The 18,713-nt window shown below is 43.1% G+C and overlaps 1 protein-coding gene across 8 annotated transcripts in view; it reads left to right on the forward strand.

The window, feature by feature from the left end:
* The window catches only part of FGGY (FGGY carbohydrate kinase domain containing), a 422,773-nt gene that overhangs the window by 196,993 nt on the left and 207,067 nt on the right, over positions 1–18,713 (forward strand). For 7 of the 8 annotated variants that reach the window (XR_014293288.1, XM_082612667.1, XM_082612663.1 and 4 more), the window contains exon 7: positions 14,637–14,765. The exons of the other annotated variant lie outside the window; for it this stretch is intronic. Coding sequence is in view for 6 of the 7 variants with exons in the window: in XM_082612667.1 (XP_082468793.1) it covers positions 14,637–14,765 (129 nt within the window). In the remaining variant the exon portion in view is untranslated. The remainder of the gene's footprint in view (positions 1–14,636; positions 14,766–18,713) is intronic. 8 annotated transcript variants of the gene reach the window in all.

Genomic DNA, 18,713 nt, shown 5'->3' on the forward strand with positions numbered 1-18,713 from the left:
CTGATCAGTTGGAACAAAATGCATGTTAACCAAACTTCGTCCTTCCTCAGGCCCCTGAACTTTGGCCCAGCCTCAGCCTGAACCATCATACAGCCCTCCTTCAGAGTCCTGTATTAGGGTTCTCCAGAGAAACAGATCGATAGGGTGTGTGTGTGTGTGTGTGTGTGTGTGTGCGCACATTATAATGAATTGGTTCATACAGTTGTAGAAGCTGGCAAGTCCCGAGATCTGCAGGGTGAGGTGGCAAAGTGGAGACTCAGGAAGAGCTGATGTTTCAGTTCAAGTCCAAAGGAAGGAAAAAAGCCCCTGTACCAGTTCAAAGGTTGTCAGGCAGGAAGGATTCTCTGTTAGTGGGGGTTGGAGGTAGGTAGAGCAAGACATAAACGTTTTTGTTCTATTCATGCCTTTAACTGATTAGTTGAGGCCCACCCACATTAGTGGGGGCAATCTGCTTTACTCTGTCTATTGATTTAAATCTTAATCTCTTTCAAAAACACCCTCACAGAAACACCCAGAATAACGTTTGATCAAATATCTGGGCACCCTGTGGCCTAGTCAGGGTGACATATAAAATTAACTATCACAGGTCCCTCCCCCAAAATAGTCTTGCCTCAGGGTAAGATGCTCTCTGATCTACTATCCAGTCACACCACTCTTTCATGCCATTTCTCCACATTGTGTTCTTTCTATCCTTGTTTACTCTGTAAAAGAAAGACCCCTTTTGTCTAGCTCTTGGGACACTTGCAGATCTTGTGGTCACAGTATTCTCCTTATTGCGATAATTTTCCATCCCTTACTGCAAATGCCCCTTTACCCCCTTACAATAATCCTTTCTAAGTCTCTCCTTACTAAGTCTGGATCTGTTTTTAATTTGACAGAAACAAATTAAGTGTCTGAAACTAAGGGATTAGTTAAGTAATATGGCACATCCATACTACAGAATATGATACATTTTCAAAGAGAATGTACTCTACTCACTGATGAGTAAAGAAGTCTGTGATGTATCACTGAGTTAAAAAGGCAGACTATAAAATTGCATACTTGTAATATCCCTTGTATCAATACATAAAATTAAATACTTGGGTATCTTAATATTTTGGAAGGGTATTCTCTATTAATTTCAGTAGTAGTTATCTCTAGGAGGAGGAAAATAAGGGAAAGGTTTTTTTTTTCTCCTATCTTTCTGTTTTGTTTGAATTGTCTGCAATGAAGTTGTATTATCCTTGTAAACAGAAGAAAAACCACGGTGCATAATAGCTTTGTGATCTTGATTTTTGGTTAAAAAAATAGTCAATTCTGGTTATTCAAGCCAGGGCCTGGTGGACTGGCCTCATGGACACCCCCCTCCATGGATGTCCACCCTTGATCACCTTCCAGAGGCTGTACAGTCCCCAAAGTCTCTCCAAAAGGCAGAGTCCTGCACAGTTTGTCTGTTTCTCCTCCTAGCTGAAGGCACTGAAGTCTGTTGGAGATCTGGGCTGGCTTCCTCTGCCCTCGGTTCCCCCTCTGGGAGCCGTCCCTCTGGCCATTGTGAAAGGATGAGAGGGCTGGTGACACTTCTGGGCTTTGGGCCAGCCTTTTTCATTTTATGCAAGGTCTGCTCAGTCTCCCAGGTCCTGTGTCCAAAGAATGAGACTTTAAAATGGAGAAATTACATTTTGTTTTATTTTCAAAGGTTGATCTTCTTATCACTTGAGCATTTTTCCCAAAATCTCCATGAGCCTTCTCCCTCTGCCACATACATACTGGATGACCTAGATGGAGACTTAAAAGACATTAAGTTAGAGCATCATTTTTGGACACCACTTCTGCTGAATTCCCATGGCAACATGGTTGAGGGCTTCAGGGATTTTACTCTGACATCTGGCTCAATGCCAGCCTGGCAAATTCCACTCCTCCCCATGGGTCCTGCAGTACCAGCATCTTCCTTCACTCAGAATGAGGTCATTGTCTTTGTGGTTAAATAGTGGACACTTTCTGCTCTTCAGCTTTTGTTCTACAGTACAGCCTTAGAGACTTACAGTTTTACAGCTCCAAATTACCACCCCTCCCCTCTAGAATGCCTCCACACTGGCAGCCTCTCACCACAGATTAAGTTCTAGATTAGAACCTCTGTTCCTCAGCCCCCAAATCTGGATGTCTCTTAGGTGTCAGGGCTAGGGCATCGTCACTTTGGGGCATTTCCTTTTCTAATTGAACCAGATCGGATTTATATACTGATGCCATTTGGGGGGAAAAAAAAAGTTCTGGTCCTTAGAAAAAAGTTTAACAACCATAGCCACATTCCATTTTTTTCATATATTTGAGATGTTTCTGGGCTTTGGTGGTGAAAGAATCTAACGTCTTAGGATAAACAACAACAACAAACTTAGCCCTTTTTGCCTTTATGTGCAATATTTCTTTGTAGCTTGGCTATTGAAACACAACAGCTATTAAACAGCTGTTAAACTGAGTTCTTCATAGCAGCCTCTCCTTGCCCAGTTGAGTTCCCTATACATTCCCCTCTCCTCCTTTATATGTATATTTGTCTGTCTGTATCTGTGTATTTATTTCCCTTTGAAGGATCTCAAAACACAAAGACCCTGGTCTTTTAATATTGTCTCTGTATTGTTGAGTTTTGCTATTAAACCTGACCAAAGAGACACACCATAGTCTGCTTTCCATATTCTGTCTAGTAAATGGTTGGTTGTCAGGACAACGGCATAGAAGGTGGAGGGTCATTGATAACCACATGAATTCTTTAAACAAACATGATGAGAGCAAATTCCAGTGTGTGCTTGAAAGCTGCAAAAGAAGAGGAAAGGTTTCAGACAGGTCCTTCCTTTTACAAATTTGATACTCCCTTTAAGAATTAGCTTCAGTTGGAGTTGCTCATACTTTCATTAAAAACCCTGAATCTTGGCAGTGCCTTTGTTGGACAGTGTGCTTGTCCTTCCAGCATGTTAAGCGGGACTTGAATAGCACCCCGACCTGAGCACCTGCCTGTGCTCTTGACAGAGCCCCTAGCACAGCAAGGTGGTCCTCCACTGTGTCTCAGGAACAGACACAGAGTAAATGCCCAACACACATTGTAGGAATGAATGATCTCAAGTCTTCACAGTGTCCCTTACAGATGCATTTATGATTTATATCTGCAAAGAAACTGAATTCAGAGACTTTAAGTAACTTTTTCCAAGACCCTTAGAAGTGTGAGGGTGGGGATATGCACAGAACTAGAACCCAATTCATCCTGGCTTCTAAGACCACACTCGTTTCATTATAGCACACTGCCTCACTGTAAAAAAATAATAACAATAAGGAAGAAACATTTTTAAAAGGCAGAACACGCCTAAGGTGAAGTATATGCTTTTCAAAACAAAGGTGGAAAACCTTTTTCAAAGGTAAAATCGTTGGGGAAAAAAGAAAAAATAATATGTAATTTAATGTTCATTGAGAATAAGCAATTAATTCTGCCCTCCAGGGGTGAATTTATGTCTAGCTTATTTGCACATGAAAGTACAAGATTGGCTTCATTTATATGAAAGTAAGACATCTGGTTGGGAAGCAAAAAATTTGGTCAATTACCTGAATCATGTTTGGTCTACATGATAGAAAAGCCCCAGATGTCTTCAAATCACCAGATGTTTGGCGTTGTGCGGTTAACACCAGACCCACCATCTGACTTTGTCATGTGAGAGCTTGCTGTTCCCCCATTGTTAGAAGGCTGTTATCATTTTGTAAACCAGCAGTTTGCAAACAGTAGTCTAGACTAGAGGCCGACACTGGCCCCGACAAAGTGTTCCCTGGTATGTGATAGGATGAGAAAATAAATTCATAAAAGGAAATGTATTTAAGTGAATGCCCTTTATTTTGCGATCATCTCCTTTCTCTTTTTTTCAGTGATAGAACATTGTGTCAAGTGATCCTGATTCTAGGATTTTTTTTAATGAATCTCGGGGACCAAATAAAAAATTGAGAAGCCTATGTCAGTCCCCAGTTTTCTTTATGTGATTTTTGTATTTTACTGGATCGTGCAAAAAGAAGATAAAACTGGCAAGACCACTGCTCTAAACCTGGTAATATCTTCAGCACAATGACAACTAAAATATTTTCATATATTTCCTGAATTTGCCTTCCCCTAGCAGTGGGGGAACTCTCCATTGGCAGAACTGTTTGTCTGTTTCTTAAAACCATTGGTCATCTTAACAGTCAAGGGTTTTGCTGACAAAATCATAATTTTTCCTTTTGAAGCAAACGTTTGGTCCTTAAAATAACTCTGAAGGGAACACCTTCAGCGCTTTTAAAACATTTCACTCTGGAGACATGCCATGGAAACACGACCATGGGGAGACACTTTTTGTGCTAGAAAACTGAATTCCATCACTGTGAATATTTTAACAGATTTTCACAGTTTCTGCAGTTTGCTCTCATAACCCCCAAAGCATATAACTCTACATGCCCTAACATTGAGGATCTCTGCTCAAGCTTTATAACCTCAGCCAGAATGTGCCAGGCAATATCCCATACACCAGCAGTATGGAGTCATAATAACCATGATATCTCACATTTATCAAGCATTTGCCATGTGGCAGACAGCATCCTAAAGTGCATTATATGTATCATCTTGTTTGATTCTCACAACCTCTTTGGGAGAAAAATAGCATTATTGTAGCCTTTTTAAATGTGAGGAAACTGCAGCAGGGAAATTGAATCAATTGACATCACTTGCCCAAGTCACAAGCCCTGTGATTGGTAAAGCCAGGATCCCCACCCAAGCCTGCCCACCTCCTGACCTGACCTCCTGAGTGCTCTGATAAACTGAAAGAGCTCTGCCTTCAAGGTGGTTAGAATCTAAAATAAAAGAAGGAGGCACAAGGAAAAAAGCCATTATGTAGAACAGAATGATGTAATTCCAAGAAACCTGCTGTGGGATTGTAGAGGAAAGACTGATTAATTATGATCTACCCAGGAAAGGCTCTTTGGAAGTGGCCTTAGGCTAGGTGAGGACAAAATAGGGCATCAGCAATTAACTAGAGAATTAGGTCACTGTGGGTGTCAAAGTGGATGATTTCAAGCTAAAAAGACTGCACTTTATGCTCTGTATAGTTCAGAGTTGGCCACCTACACCTCTGGAATCCACTGGATCCTTGCCACCTCTCCGGTTCTCCCTATGACTTAGACTCTGATTTAGGTGAGCTTCCTGCTCCCGTTGGGGGAGGGGGCAGGATGGCACTGTCACAGCAGGGAGTATGGAGAAGTGGAGGATGCCTGCCTCTAGTTGGGAGCCCTAGGGTTCAGTCCAGACTCTACTACCACAGGGAGTGACCCCAGGGAACCCACCTTTCTCCTTGGTTCAGTTTTCTCTGCTGTAAAAGGAATACACTGAAGTTGATGGTCCCTAAGGGCCATTTGAAGTCTGTTTTTGAAACCTGCCTAGGAGAGGAAAGGAAGGAGCTAGATGATTCAGCATGCTGGGATTTCATGTTCCTGGACATGACCCACCATGGGAGCCTCTTGCAAATGAAGCTTCCTCCTTTTGTATCCATGACAATCAAAACACACTTGAGATCATTCTCCCTGGCTCCAATATCTACCCCCTTGAATCTACGTGGTATAGTACAAAGATCTCAGACTTTGGAATCTGAGAATCCTGGACTGAAAAACCCAGACCATGCCCCTCATCAGACAGGTGACTTTGAATAAATTATGTAACCTTTCTGTTGTGTTTACTTCTACTACTGTAACACGGTGATTCTAATACTAGCCTAATGGATTTGTTGGTAGCATTGCAGTGGATAGCAACTAAACAATGCTAAGAACAGTGACTGAGAGTCCGTAGGTTTTGATAAATAGGCACTATTACTATTAGCATATTTATCTTCCTAAAATACAAAAGACACTTGTATACAAGACACTCCTCTGCTCACTGACCTATAGTGGTTACCAGTTGCTTGTTAGAACAAGTCCAAACCCCTTGGCCTGGTGTCCCTCCTTAGGGATAAGACCTGGGGCTTTTCACCTAGAAGTTGACCACCATCCACTTCTTGAATCAGACTTGACCAGGCAAAGAGAATTGGAGAGCCTCTATTTCACTAAGGATGATATCCACAGTGTCTTGTCACCATAGCATCACTGTACCTAGTGAGAGGCTTGGGCCTGCTGGTCAGCCATTTTCTAGGCATGTGCATAAGCCTTAATGCATTATATTGTGCCCGAGTCAGAGATATGAGAGTGTACTACTGGTGGGAATTATATTAGGAAACATGTTCCTTGTCTCAGCAGCATTCAAGAGTTAAACTTGAATCCAGTCTCTGCTCTTGACTCTCCCAACTGCTGATATTCAGCATCATGTGTGTGTGTGTGTGTGTGTGTGTGTGTGTAATCTTTTTGTCTAAGTTAGTTGATCTGTACTTTATGTTCTTTTCTTTCTAAAAGAAATCTATAAATTCAGTTGAATGAATATTACTGAGAACTTATGTTCTGGACACTGCTAGGTGTTGGGGGGAGGGGAAATGAATGTAGAGATAAATAAAATTGTCTTTGAGCTATTCTCTGTCTAGTAGGAGAGAAGGAAAGAGATAGACACAGGGAAAAAACAAAACATAGCATAAGGGTTATTTAAAATTTGATTTAAAATATATGGTATGTTTATTGATTGAACACCTACTACAGGTCAGAAGAGAAGGCTAGGGATATAAAAATATAAAAAAGAGAGTCCAAATCACAGAAGATCTTACAAGATTATAATAGTTACAAAGTATAACTCAGAAGAGGTATTGGCTGGGAATAGTGTCTACTGAAAGTAAGCCCTATGAGGGCAGAGACCCTTATCTATCTTGTCCTTTAATTCATTATCAACACGATAACAGTGCCTGGCACATAGTAGGTATTCAGTAAACATTTCTTTAATGAATGATGAATGCTAAGGATATCATCAGAAAATTATTTACTCAGTAATTTAAAATAGAATATAATTCCTAGTTAAAACAAGATTATTTTTAGGAGGAAAATGAAGGGAAATGAACAACTTAATGTTCTGGAAGATGTCTTTCAACAGGTGGCAGAACATGTCAGGTTTGAGTTTTTCGTTACTTTCTCTGACTGAGTGAATAGTTCTGGGTATGTGTACCTCCCATTCAGGAGCAAGAATTCCTGGAATGTTTTTCAGTCAGTCTTGTATCAGTTGTGGTTCCAGGTCTAGAAAATTCCGTGAGCCAACCTGCCCAGGTGAGATCTCTGTAGAGGAGTTTAGGTGCTAGGTATGCATCAAGCCCCTGATTCTATAAGTTCTTTTAAAAATAAGTTTCCATAGCCAGTCTACTGGCAGCCATGAGCACACAATAGTATCTTGTTTGGTTTAGTTGAGGGTTTGTGGTTCACGTAACTTTTGAGCTCTACCAGCATTGGACCAGGTCTTTACACATCTTTGAAACTACCCCAGCACATAGTATGCCCGTGTGAAATAACAAACTCATAGAAACCACCACATTCTTTTGAAATAACTCCAGCCTATTGTTTGAAAGTTAGTCTTGGTTTTCGTTCTCCCACCTTGAAACCAGATTGAAAGTGGATTCAATCTGAAAGGACTCAGAGACCCACTCTGCAGGCAGGGCAGGATGTCACTTAGAACTGTCCCAGCTGATCCAGTTGGCCTGCTGACCTTGGCAAAACTAAGCAGGGACAGGGGGGTCCAGGGCCAAACAAGGAGGAACCGGGTTGCATACCACCCACGCCCAAACCTCTCTCTGACATTTCCTCGGGCTTTGAGCCAGCTCTCCCCCTGGGTTTCATCTCATGTTTGTAGGAATACAAAGGAACACTGAACCTTCCAGTTAATACAACACCCCGCCCCCAGCTCCCCCTTCCTAGAGGGGATAACAGTTCTGTTGACCATTATAATGCATTTTCTGTCTCCCAGCAATCCACACAGTCATTAATTTCTGCGGCTGACGTCAGGAAAGAGGATTATGTGTGTGTCTGAAACTGTTCCCAAAGTGCTCATTAGTCATAGATAATTGAAAAACTGGTAGGGGAAGATTTGGTGTAATAGAACCCCCGCCTGTGAAGAGCGCCTGTAACCACCAGCTAATTGTAGGCCCCAGCTCGTGACCCTCACGCCAACTCTGCCCATCAGAATGGGAACCAGTGGACAAAAGCCCAAGAGCCCTCAGAGCAATTGCTTTTTTACACCCCAAGGTGAGAGTGTGTTCACAGGAACAGAAGCCAACCAGATCAAGAAAATAAGTGAACTGGCTTTGGGCCTCTCCCCTGCCTTCAGGCTGAGGAGCAGGGTTGGGCAAAGGCTTGCGGTATTCTCCTTACTTTAATTTTGCTTTTATTTTAACCTAACTAGTTTCACAAAAGGAATACAAGGCCAAGGTACAGAAGAAGCACAAATGACAGAGAAGAGCGCCCTGCCCTGGATCCCAGTCCCTGCTGTAACAATATTCTGCGTATTTTTCTAGGACTTTTCTGAAAACGTATGTGTTTACATTTCTGTGTCCTCTAACAAAATTCACAAATGGGATCATACTCTGAATGCTACTCTCCATCTTGCCATTTTCAGTTAATTTATCTTGGACTCCCTTCCAAATCTGTACCTTAATTCTTCCTCATTCATTTTAATGGCTATGAAGGATTCTGCTGAATACATGTGCCCTAATTTATTCACCCTGCACAGATTTAAGGGGGAAAACACCTTCAAAAATATTACACAAGAAACACATGTTCAAGGTAGAACAATTAGAAAGTATAGGTTGGGGACTCCCCTGGTGGCACAGTGGGTAGGAATCCACCTGCCAATGCAGGGGACACGGGTTTGAGCCCTGGTCCGGGAAGATCCCACATGCCGCAGAGCAACTAAGCCTGTGCACCACAACTACTGAGCCTGCGCTCTAGAGCCTGAGAGCCATAACTGTTGAGCCCATGTGCCACAACTACTGAAGCCTGCACGCCTAGAGCCCGTGCTCTGCAACGAGAAGCCACGACAATGAGAAGCCTGCGCACTGCAACGAAGAGTAGCCCCTGCTCACCGCAACTAGAGAAAGCCCGTGCGTAGCAGTGAAGACCCAACACAGCCAAAAATAAATAAATAAATAAATTTATTAAAAAAAAAAAAAAGTGTAGGTTAGTAGCAAGAAAAAAAAATCATAATTTCACTATCCAGCGAAAACCTGTTCTCTGTATTTTTTCCCTGGGACTGTGTTTTTACAAATAAGTCCATCTACATCTTTGTTGTTGTTCTTAAAAAGAAGTCATCTCCGGGACTTCCCTGGTGGTCCAGTGGTTAAGACTTCGCCTTCCAATGCGGGGTGGGGGTTGGGGGGTGCAGGTTCGATCCGTGGTCAGAGAGCTAAGACCCCACATGCCTCTGGGCCAAAAAACCAAAACATAAAACAGAAGCAATATTGTAACAAATTCAATAAAGACTTTAAAAAAATGGTCCACGTCAAAAAATCTTTAAAAAAAGGAAGTCATCTCTACATAATGTTTCGCAGCCTGCATTTTTCAGTTGGCTCTGTTGTTTTAAAAATAAAAATGATTTCCTTTTCTCGCCTTTCTTGCTGCAGGCTTATCTTCTTAAATGATAAACAAAGAGCTCAAAGCTGTTGGTCATCAGGCTACATGGCCTTAGTTGGCCCCGCCTGAGGTCCCCTGCTGCCTCTATTGTCCAGGAGGCCACAGGTCTCCTCTCCTCCCTGGTGCCCTTTCTGCAAACATATGAACGCCTCAAACACTCTGTGTCCCTTGGGGCTCCCTGTGGTGAACGCGCTTTTCACTCTAATGGCATCCATCTCCCCGAGCACTGAAACCAGCAATCTGCCACCTGTCTTTCCAGACCAGGCTCAAATGTCACCTTCATCTTGATTTCCTGCTCTCCCCCGGGCCACCCTCACTGTCCCTCCTCGGTGCTCTGGGATCACCATGCACATTCCCCTTTGAGAGCGTTTCATCTACGGTCTGGAGAGCCTTGGTTTACACAGACCACTGTGTGAGCCTTCTGAGGTCAGAAGCTCCTCTTTCAGTCATTCGCCAGCACCTAGATCTGGGCACAGGGTAATCGAAAATATCTGGGGCCATCCTCATTACCACTGTTCTTGAAATGTTTGCTAAAATGCGTGAACAAATGGTTGAATGAAGAAGGGAAGAGACTGGAAATGCTGAGGCTGTGAAGTTCTCATTAAGTCTGGGAAAACTGCTACTGTGATTAATTTAATTTTATGGTGAAAGAAGAGCGAAAGGAGGATTATTTCCGGAAAAGTTGTCAAGACACACTAAAGCCTGCTTCTGACAGCTCTTCTGGTCCCCAGTGCACTTCTGGCTGATAAAGTGTGATTTTCTGGGATGAATTCTCAGAGATTCCCGCCTGTTTCTATCATCCTCTCTTACGCCAAGCTGTTTCCCTTTGGGCTCTAGCTAAACAAAGCTTCTTCCTGCTTGGGGTCCAGATAGATGGTTCCTGAATGCTGTGGTTCCAGTTCAAAAGAGGGTGTTAATCTTTGTGCATATTTATTTTTGTTCCTAGACGACTTGATTGAGGAGAAAGCCTGGCTTACTGCCCTAGGTCGGGTTCTTTGGAAGCAGATGCTGAGACAGATTTGGGGGTATAAGATGGTCATTAGGGGTTGCCACCTGTGAAAGGAAGGGGGCTGGAGTAGGATTGGGCGGAGGGAGAATTCAAATGTGATGAAGTCCCACGAGACCTTGGCCGACCTGGCAGAGTATTCTGGAGTGAGTGGTGCCCATCAGAGCCCTCTGATCCCACTCTGCTAAGTCTCTAGGTGTGGCCACCCTGGGAAAGGCATCACCTCATCAAGATGATCTCGAGGAGCTGGCACCTGTCTGCTGACAGCTGGCAGCTGACCTGACTGCCCACCGGGCAGCAGGTCCATCCTTAATGGGGATTGGTGATGGCTCCCTATCTACCATACTCCCCATATCCAAGCAACCACCACGACCTGCCATTTCTTTTTCTTTTTTTTTTTTTTTTAACATCTTTACTGGAGTATAATTGCTTTACATTGTTGTGTTAGTTTCTGCCATATAACAAAGTGAATCAACTATACATATACATATATCCCCATATCCCCTCCCTCTTGCGTCTCCCTCCCACCCTCCCTATCCCACCCCTCTAGGTGGTCACAAAGCACCGAGCTGATCTCCTGTGCTATGTGGCTGCTTCCCACTAGCTATCTGTTTTACGTTTGGTAGTGTATATATGTCCATGCCATTCTGTCACTTCATCCAAGCTTACCCTTCCCCCTCCCCGTGTCCTCAAGTCCATTCTCTACGTCTGAGTCTTCATTCCTGTCCTGCCCCTGTGTTCTTTAGAACCATATTTTTTTCTTTTTTTTAGATACCATATATATGTGTTAGCATACGGTATTTGTTTTTCTCTTTCTGACTTACTTCACTCTGTATGACAGACTCTAGGTCCATCCGACCTGCCATTTCCTGCTCCACAAAATCTCTCCTATCTGCCTCTGTTTCTGCATCTCACTTGCCAACAACGTTAACGAATGCCCTTCTCTTTTCTCTGGTTGCTGAGATAGCTTCGCCACTGCTTTTCCTTACCCCGTTCTGTCCTCTGCTACAGTGCTGCCAGAGAGACCTTTAAAAAGATGCAAATCCATATCTGTGAGTCTGGGTAGTATATTCAATATCTTGTAATAAACGATAATGGAAAAGAGTGGAAAAAAAGAATCTAGATATATACATATATGTATCACCAAATAACTTTGCTGTACACCTGAAACTAACACGATACTGTAAACCAACTCTACTTCAAAAAAAGAAAAAAAAAAGATGCAAATCCAGTCACCTCACTCCCTGGCTTAATGCTCTTTCAGAAGCTTACAGTGATCTTTGTGATAAATTCAAACACCTTAGTCTGGATTTCCCTACTTTTCTCTCCAACGTTATAGGCCTCCTCCACCCCCTGCTGGGCCCCACCCCAGTTTATGTGCCAGGTCAGTCAGCCCGGTTGGCCGTCTCCCTTCTTTCTTGGCCTTTGCTCAAGATGCTGCCTCTGCTGGGAAATCTACCTGTGCTCCTCCAGCATGTAATTTGAACCCAGATCTTATGGCTGCAAGCCCAGGCCTCTTTCTGCACCTCACCAGCCAAGGCTTCTTTCTAGGTGACTGACTGTCCAAAAGACTTGGAAGTGTACCCCACCCTGCTAATCCTTTTTCTCTTCTGAACCTTTTTTTTCAGTGAAAATGACAGCCTTTGTGTTTCTGAGGACTGGGGATGAAGGTGGAATAGAAGTTCCCATTTTGACCTTCCTGTGAAAATTCACCCTTAAAAAGAGAAAAATCTGAATGTAGTGGGCAGGATTTCTAAATGGTGCCACTTTTTGAACATACATAATGTTTGTTCTACAAATACATCTCTTGATTCCTTCATTCACTTAGAAGCTGTGCCAGAATGTAAATGTAAAGAATAAGAGCACAGGTTTGGCATCCATCAGAGTGGAATCCATGCCCTGTGCTCCAACACTTTAAGTGACTTTCCCCATCCATCTGTGCAATGGGGACAGATTAGAATAGTACCCACGTAGGGTATGTTCCCATAGGGTTATTGTGACAATAAAGTGAGACAATGCATGACATGTCCTTAGCATGGTCCCCAGCATAGAAGTGCTCAGTGAATGGGAATGCTGCCTTGTATGTGCTAGCTTGTAGACATAGTGACATGATTGAGACAGTGTCCAGAGCCAGACTGTCCACAGCTAAGGGTGCTTCTCTCCTCCAGGTTTCTGCTGGTTGTGCATGCAAAGCAGACAGACTAGAGGCTCTCTGTGCTCTCCACCTCATCATTTGAGCATCTGGACCTTATCCTCCAGTCCAGTGCTGTCCAATAGAAATATAATAGAAGCCAATATGTAATTTAAAATTTTCCAGTAGCCACATTAAAGTAAAAAGACATAAGTGAAATTAATTTTAATATATCTCATTTAACCTAATATATCCAAAATATCATTTCAATATATATGTATATATATATATATAATTGATCTAAAAACTATTAATGAGATATTTTACATTCATTATCTCATGTGAAATCTTTGACATCTGATGTGTAGTACCTCTCAATTCAGACTCTCAATTTTCACTGTAAATACCTGATTTAGATTTCTTAAATTAACGTTGAAAAGGTAGATTTGCACACCCAAGTTGTTCCAAATGTACTTAAAAGTTTTTCAGTAACTGAACTATCAGTTTTGAAATTGAAATGGAAATGAATTCAAATGAAATTAATTTAGCACCTTGGTTACTCCGGCCACATTTCAAATGTTCAATCCACATGTGCCTAATGACTCCCATGTTGGACAGTGGCACTCTAAGAAGCCATGCAGCAGGTTCAGTCTTCTTCTGCTGCTTTTTCTTAGCTAAACTTTTTCCAAATTGGATAGAATTTGATAAATGGATAAAAATGGTGTTGTGGAGGATCTTTGTTTTCAGTTACGGGAAGTCGTGAGCCATTCGCCCTCTGCCTCCCTTACTAACCCCCCACCCCTCACCTCCACCCGCAGAAGTCCTGCAGCACCTCTGCACATCCCTGGAACTCCATGGAACAATTAAAAAGTGGTAGGAATCTTAGCACTGACCAAATGGCACACATTCAGAATCTTGGACCCTTGGAGCTCAGAGGGATCTTAGCATATATAGAGGTCCAGCCTCACCCTTCTTGCAGTGCAGAAATACTTATGATAAATTCCTTGGCTGGGGTGGGTGGAGGGCGTGACTCAGCCCCTGCTGAACACCTGGGAGCAGATGGATCCCTTCATTCTCTTCTGACTTACATGGTTCTCTGTGTCCTCATCTCATCTCCCTAACTAGGCTGGGGACAAGGAGAGCCTCTTACAGTGACACAGCGCCCACACAGCACAAGACAATCAATAAATTCTTAACTGAAGGCCTGACTGACTGCAGGAATTCAAGGTCACCCAAAATATCAGGGTCACTGCATTGCACAACTCCAAATAACACCATTCAAATTGTATTCTGTGCTTGTGCAAGTAGCAGCCTTGTAAAGTTTGCAAAGTTTAGACTGGGCTCTCCTTTCCAGCTGAGAAAAACTTCTAAGAAATTCTTTGTTGAAACAAAATAATTCCCTCCCTTATCTTCTGATAGGAAGCAACTACATAAGTAAATTTTCTCAACTTCTTTAGGAATATACGTTAATCAGGGAGTGTGTATGGATGTGTGAATGTGTGTGCGTGCGTGCGTGTGTGTGTGTGTGTGTGTGTGTGTGTGTGTAAGGTATGCTGGTAGGGCTGCTGTGTTAGGAAGCTTATTTGGAACAGTTTGACCATTTCAACCTAGGCTCCAAGATCAACCTAGGCTCCAAGAGGCCACCGTATTTGTATCTTCTGGAATTTCTCATGAATGGAATCTTTCTCTGATATGAAAGATGCCATAGAGCTCTTGACTTTGTAAAGCACCCCAGAGCATGACCTATGGGAACCAAGGACATATACCTAAGTCACCAAATGAGTATAGGGACTCTTGGCAGCTGCATGGTTTCCATCTTCATGAAGCTGAGAAAAGGCAGAGGAGAGGGGAGGGGGCAGAGAGGTTCTCTTAAGAAAACCCTCTGTTTGCTTTCGTGTTTTTGAAACTGACAGGTGTTTATTTTTTCTCCTGTCTACCCAGGAAACCAAGTGCTGCCTCCTGGAACTTCTCTTGGAAATGGGCTCACACCAGAGGCAGCAAAGGACCTTGGCCTTCCTGCTGGAATTGCAGTGGCAGCTTCACTAATTGATGCCCATGCAGGAGGACTAGGTAATCTCTTACTCCACGTCACTACCAACACTGTGTTCAAACTCTCCTCAGAATCAAAGACACTCCTTTTCTGTTTTTAAAGCAAAGACTGAGAGCTGGTGATTCAAGATACAGTAAAGAAAAACCTTTAACAGTTAGGCATGTGGGTAGAATTATAAAACTTTTCATCAATTATAGGATTCATTTATAATTTTATTAATTTCTCCATAAAATAATAGAAAAAATGATGTGAATAAATATCTGGGCAGTTCTTTCCTTTACCGAAAATTTGATAAAGATACATTAACTTCCAACTAGCATGGATGATGATGGTGTACTTACCTGTACTGCTTTTTTTTTGGCTGTACACGGGCCTCTCACTGTTGTGGCCTCTCCCGTTGCGGAGCACAGGCTCCGGACGCGCAGGCTCAGCGGCCATGGCTCCGGGCCCAGCCGCTCTGCGGCATGTGGGATCTTCCCGGACTGGGGCACAAACCCGTGTCCCCTGCATCAGCAGGCGGACTCTCAACCACTGTGCCACCAGGGAAGCCCCTATACTGCTTTTTTCTACAGATACTCCAAAACCCTTACAATTCTAATTTTATTTTCATAATATACTTGGCTTATATGCTTTGTCCAATTACTTGGGTATATCCCTGATTTCATCTTCTAAATAAGTCTCCAACCTGGCATTCTTGTACTCATTTATTCATTCATCAAAGACCCATTGAACACTTAGTATGTCCCAGGCATGGTGCTGGGGGACAGTGAAGTTAATTTAAAAAAAACAAACAAAATCTCATCCCCAAATGGAAGGCAGACAGTGAGGCAAGGTTTACAATAAAGTGTGATAACTCTATCCTCTTCTTTATCCTTATTACAGTTTTTTGGCAGGGAGGGAGGCATTGTTTAGATTCTCAATATTTTTCACTTCAACTATAGCCAAATCTTTTTTTCCTAGCCTTTCTTTCTAAGAGTGTTTCTTTTTAAATTATGGTTCGAACTTCATGAGATCAATTTAGTACATCATGACCACTGGATTTTCAGAATAGAATGGACCGACCAGAGTAGAAAATCTCAGAGTGTGTCTAGCACAGTAAGGGTAAGCACTTTTTTGCAGAACTTATGTTTCCACTTCCATTTTATGTGTCTGTGCGTGTGTATACTAGGCCATGATGAAAGTGAATTTCTTACTATGGGTTACAGTCCAAAACACTTTGACAGATATTTTAGTCCCTACTTCATATTACAGACAAGAGTTATCTATTCAAATGCTTTCATCGAGCTGCACTCCCAGAGCTCTGTCCATGCATATTCACCTCCATGTCTTTGCACATGTGTTTCTCTGCCTAGGATGACTGGTCCTCCACTTTGCCCACTTGCTAACTTCTACTCTAAGTTGAAGACCCATCTTAGATGCTTTCTCCTCTGTGTAGCTTTCCATGGAAGACACTTCCATTTATGTTGAAACTCTCTAAGCTCTCCTCCTTTTAGCACTTTTACCTGCCCCTATGGAAGAAATGATTGTGTTGTAATTGCTCTTTTATCTGCTTGTCTTTTCCACCAGACTGTAAGTTCCTTGAAGACAAGGGCATTGTATTACTCATCTTGTGTAACCTGTGCTGAGCTGTGTCTGGTTCTTATAGGTGCTTGATAAATTTATTAAATGAATAACATCACATTAAGGCAAGAATAAGATAAAATAGCCCTACCCTGTAGAGTGAAAGTTAATCTGTTTCCTTATACATCAGATTATTAAGCAGTGGCTAGTTCTTCTGCACGGTCTCTGGATTTTCAGAGCAGGATAGCTCTCATCCATTTACAAACATGTCTGTCTTATTCATCTTTATGTGTTCAGGATCTAACACGGTGCCTGAGAAGTAGTAACCAGCCAGTAATGTGTGTGGGTTGGAAAATACTGCTTATAGGCAAGGGTGTTTCTTTCCCTTTTCAGTGTGGGCAGTGTCTGCTTTTGATTGGAATGTCATGATTTTGGTTTTTAAGAACAGGTACAAAGAGAATTTGTGGTCTAGACAGAAACAGAGTGTTCCTGTCTCCTGGTAATCCTGACCTCCCATAACCTGCCTGAGGCCCGGGAAGCTTCCTCCATCACACTCTTCCACTTATCCCTGGGCCGGCAGTCTCCGTCATCTACCCGCACCCAGAGGACAGGCACTAGGCTTGGACCACCACATGCTGAAAGTAAGCAGGCTGCACCTTGGGAACTTTCAGGACTCTGGTTCCCTTGTCAGTTTCCCAGACCTCCCTAAGGAACAAACCGAAACACACATTCTCACTTCTGCCCAGGACTCGCTGCACCCTCTAGGAGGGGAGACTGTGTCCTTACAGGTACCTGGTACTTGAAGACACTCAGAGATGTAAGTTGAACTGTACTGAAAGGAATCCAGGCCATGAAACGACCCCCCTCTTTTCCTAAATCAGAGATGGTCAGTGGCAGAAATTTTTACCCTTAGAAGCTTTGGCTGCGATTTTTTTTTTTCCCTTTCAAACACAAATGCATGGGACTTCCCTGGTGGCGCAGTGCTTAGGAGTCCACCTGCCAATGCAGGGGACATGGGTTCGATCCCTCGTCCCGGAAGATCCCACATGCCTCAGAGCAACAAAGCCCGTGCACCACAACTACTGAGCCTGCGCTCTAGAGCCCGCGAGCCACAACTACTTAGCCCGTGTGCCACAACTACTGAAGCCCACGCACCTAGAGCCTGTGCTCAGCAACAAGAGAAGCCACCACAATGAGAAGCCCGTGCACCGCAACAAAGAGTAATCCCCACTCGCCGCAACTAGAGAAAGCCCCCACACAGCAACGAAGACCCAACGCAGCCAAAAATAGATAAATAAATAAATAAAATCAAAACAAAACACAAATGCACTTACATTAGTGAGTTTCCCTTGTGTTTTCCAAAAGTAAGTTCTTTAAGTGGAAAGATAGCCTAGGACCTTGGCTTCTTAAAGGGCTGAGCCTAGGGGCCAGCAGTGGCTGGGGAGGGCCCAGGCAGGCGATTCTCAGCTGCTGTGGGACAGTAAAGACCTACTTAGCAACTTTGACCAAGTTTTATCCTTCTTATACCTCTGTCTCTCCCCTTCACCTTACAGCCAGTTTAGGGTTAGGATGTCTGGGAAAAAGAGGAGGCCTGGGAGCAAATATTCCCTCTTGTTTCCCGTGCCGCCTATGCCCCTTTCAGAATGTAGAAGAGAAGAGAGTCCTGAAAATCTTGAAAAGGTCGTCCGCCTATCCAGCCGTGCAGTTACTAAAGATAGCTACTGAATGTGTATAAACATGGTGGTTACTTGTCTAGGCACTGGAGATTATAGCAGTGAACCGAGCAGCCAAAGCCCCACACCTTTTGGAGAGAAAATTCTCATTCTCTCCTGGCCTGCATGTTTGTAACTTAATAGTATTGGTTTGAGACAACTAACCCCTGAGACATATCATGATGCTCTAATAAGGGCTCTGAACATGGAATCTGAAGATCTGGATTTAAATTCTTACTCTACCTGTGTACCTTGGGCCAAATATCATACCTCTTCACACTTCTGAATTTCCCCTTCTGCCATACGAGACAGTGATGCCCTCCTCACAGATGTGTTATGATATAAACAGGTAAAGTAGCTGGTGTAGCATCTGACACATAGTAGGCACGCAGTAATGAGGTATCTTTCTTTAATTTTTCTCACTCTGGAGTGGCAATGCCTGGCACAAAGTAGGAGCTTTATAAATGGAAGTTCCCTGAGTCACTATCCAGGAGAACTGTCTTCCCTTTGCATAGGCAGTCGGAGAAGAACCCCAGGCTTCTGGACTTTATCTTCCTTCCATGAATCTGCCCTAAATTTCCTTCCCCAATACTCTTTTACAGAACACAGGATTCACTGCTTTAAGATTCTATACAGATTGTGGTCAGAAACAACCTCATGATCTGGTTAGATGAACTCCATGCTAAGAGATTGTCA

This window comes from Mesoplodon mirus (genome assembly GCF_964341445.2).
Source record: "Mesoplodon mirus genome assembly, chromosome: 3".
In the NCBI taxonomy this organism is placed as follows: domain Eukaryota; kingdom Metazoa; phylum Chordata; class Mammalia; order Artiodactyla; family Ziphiidae; genus Mesoplodon; species Mesoplodon mirus.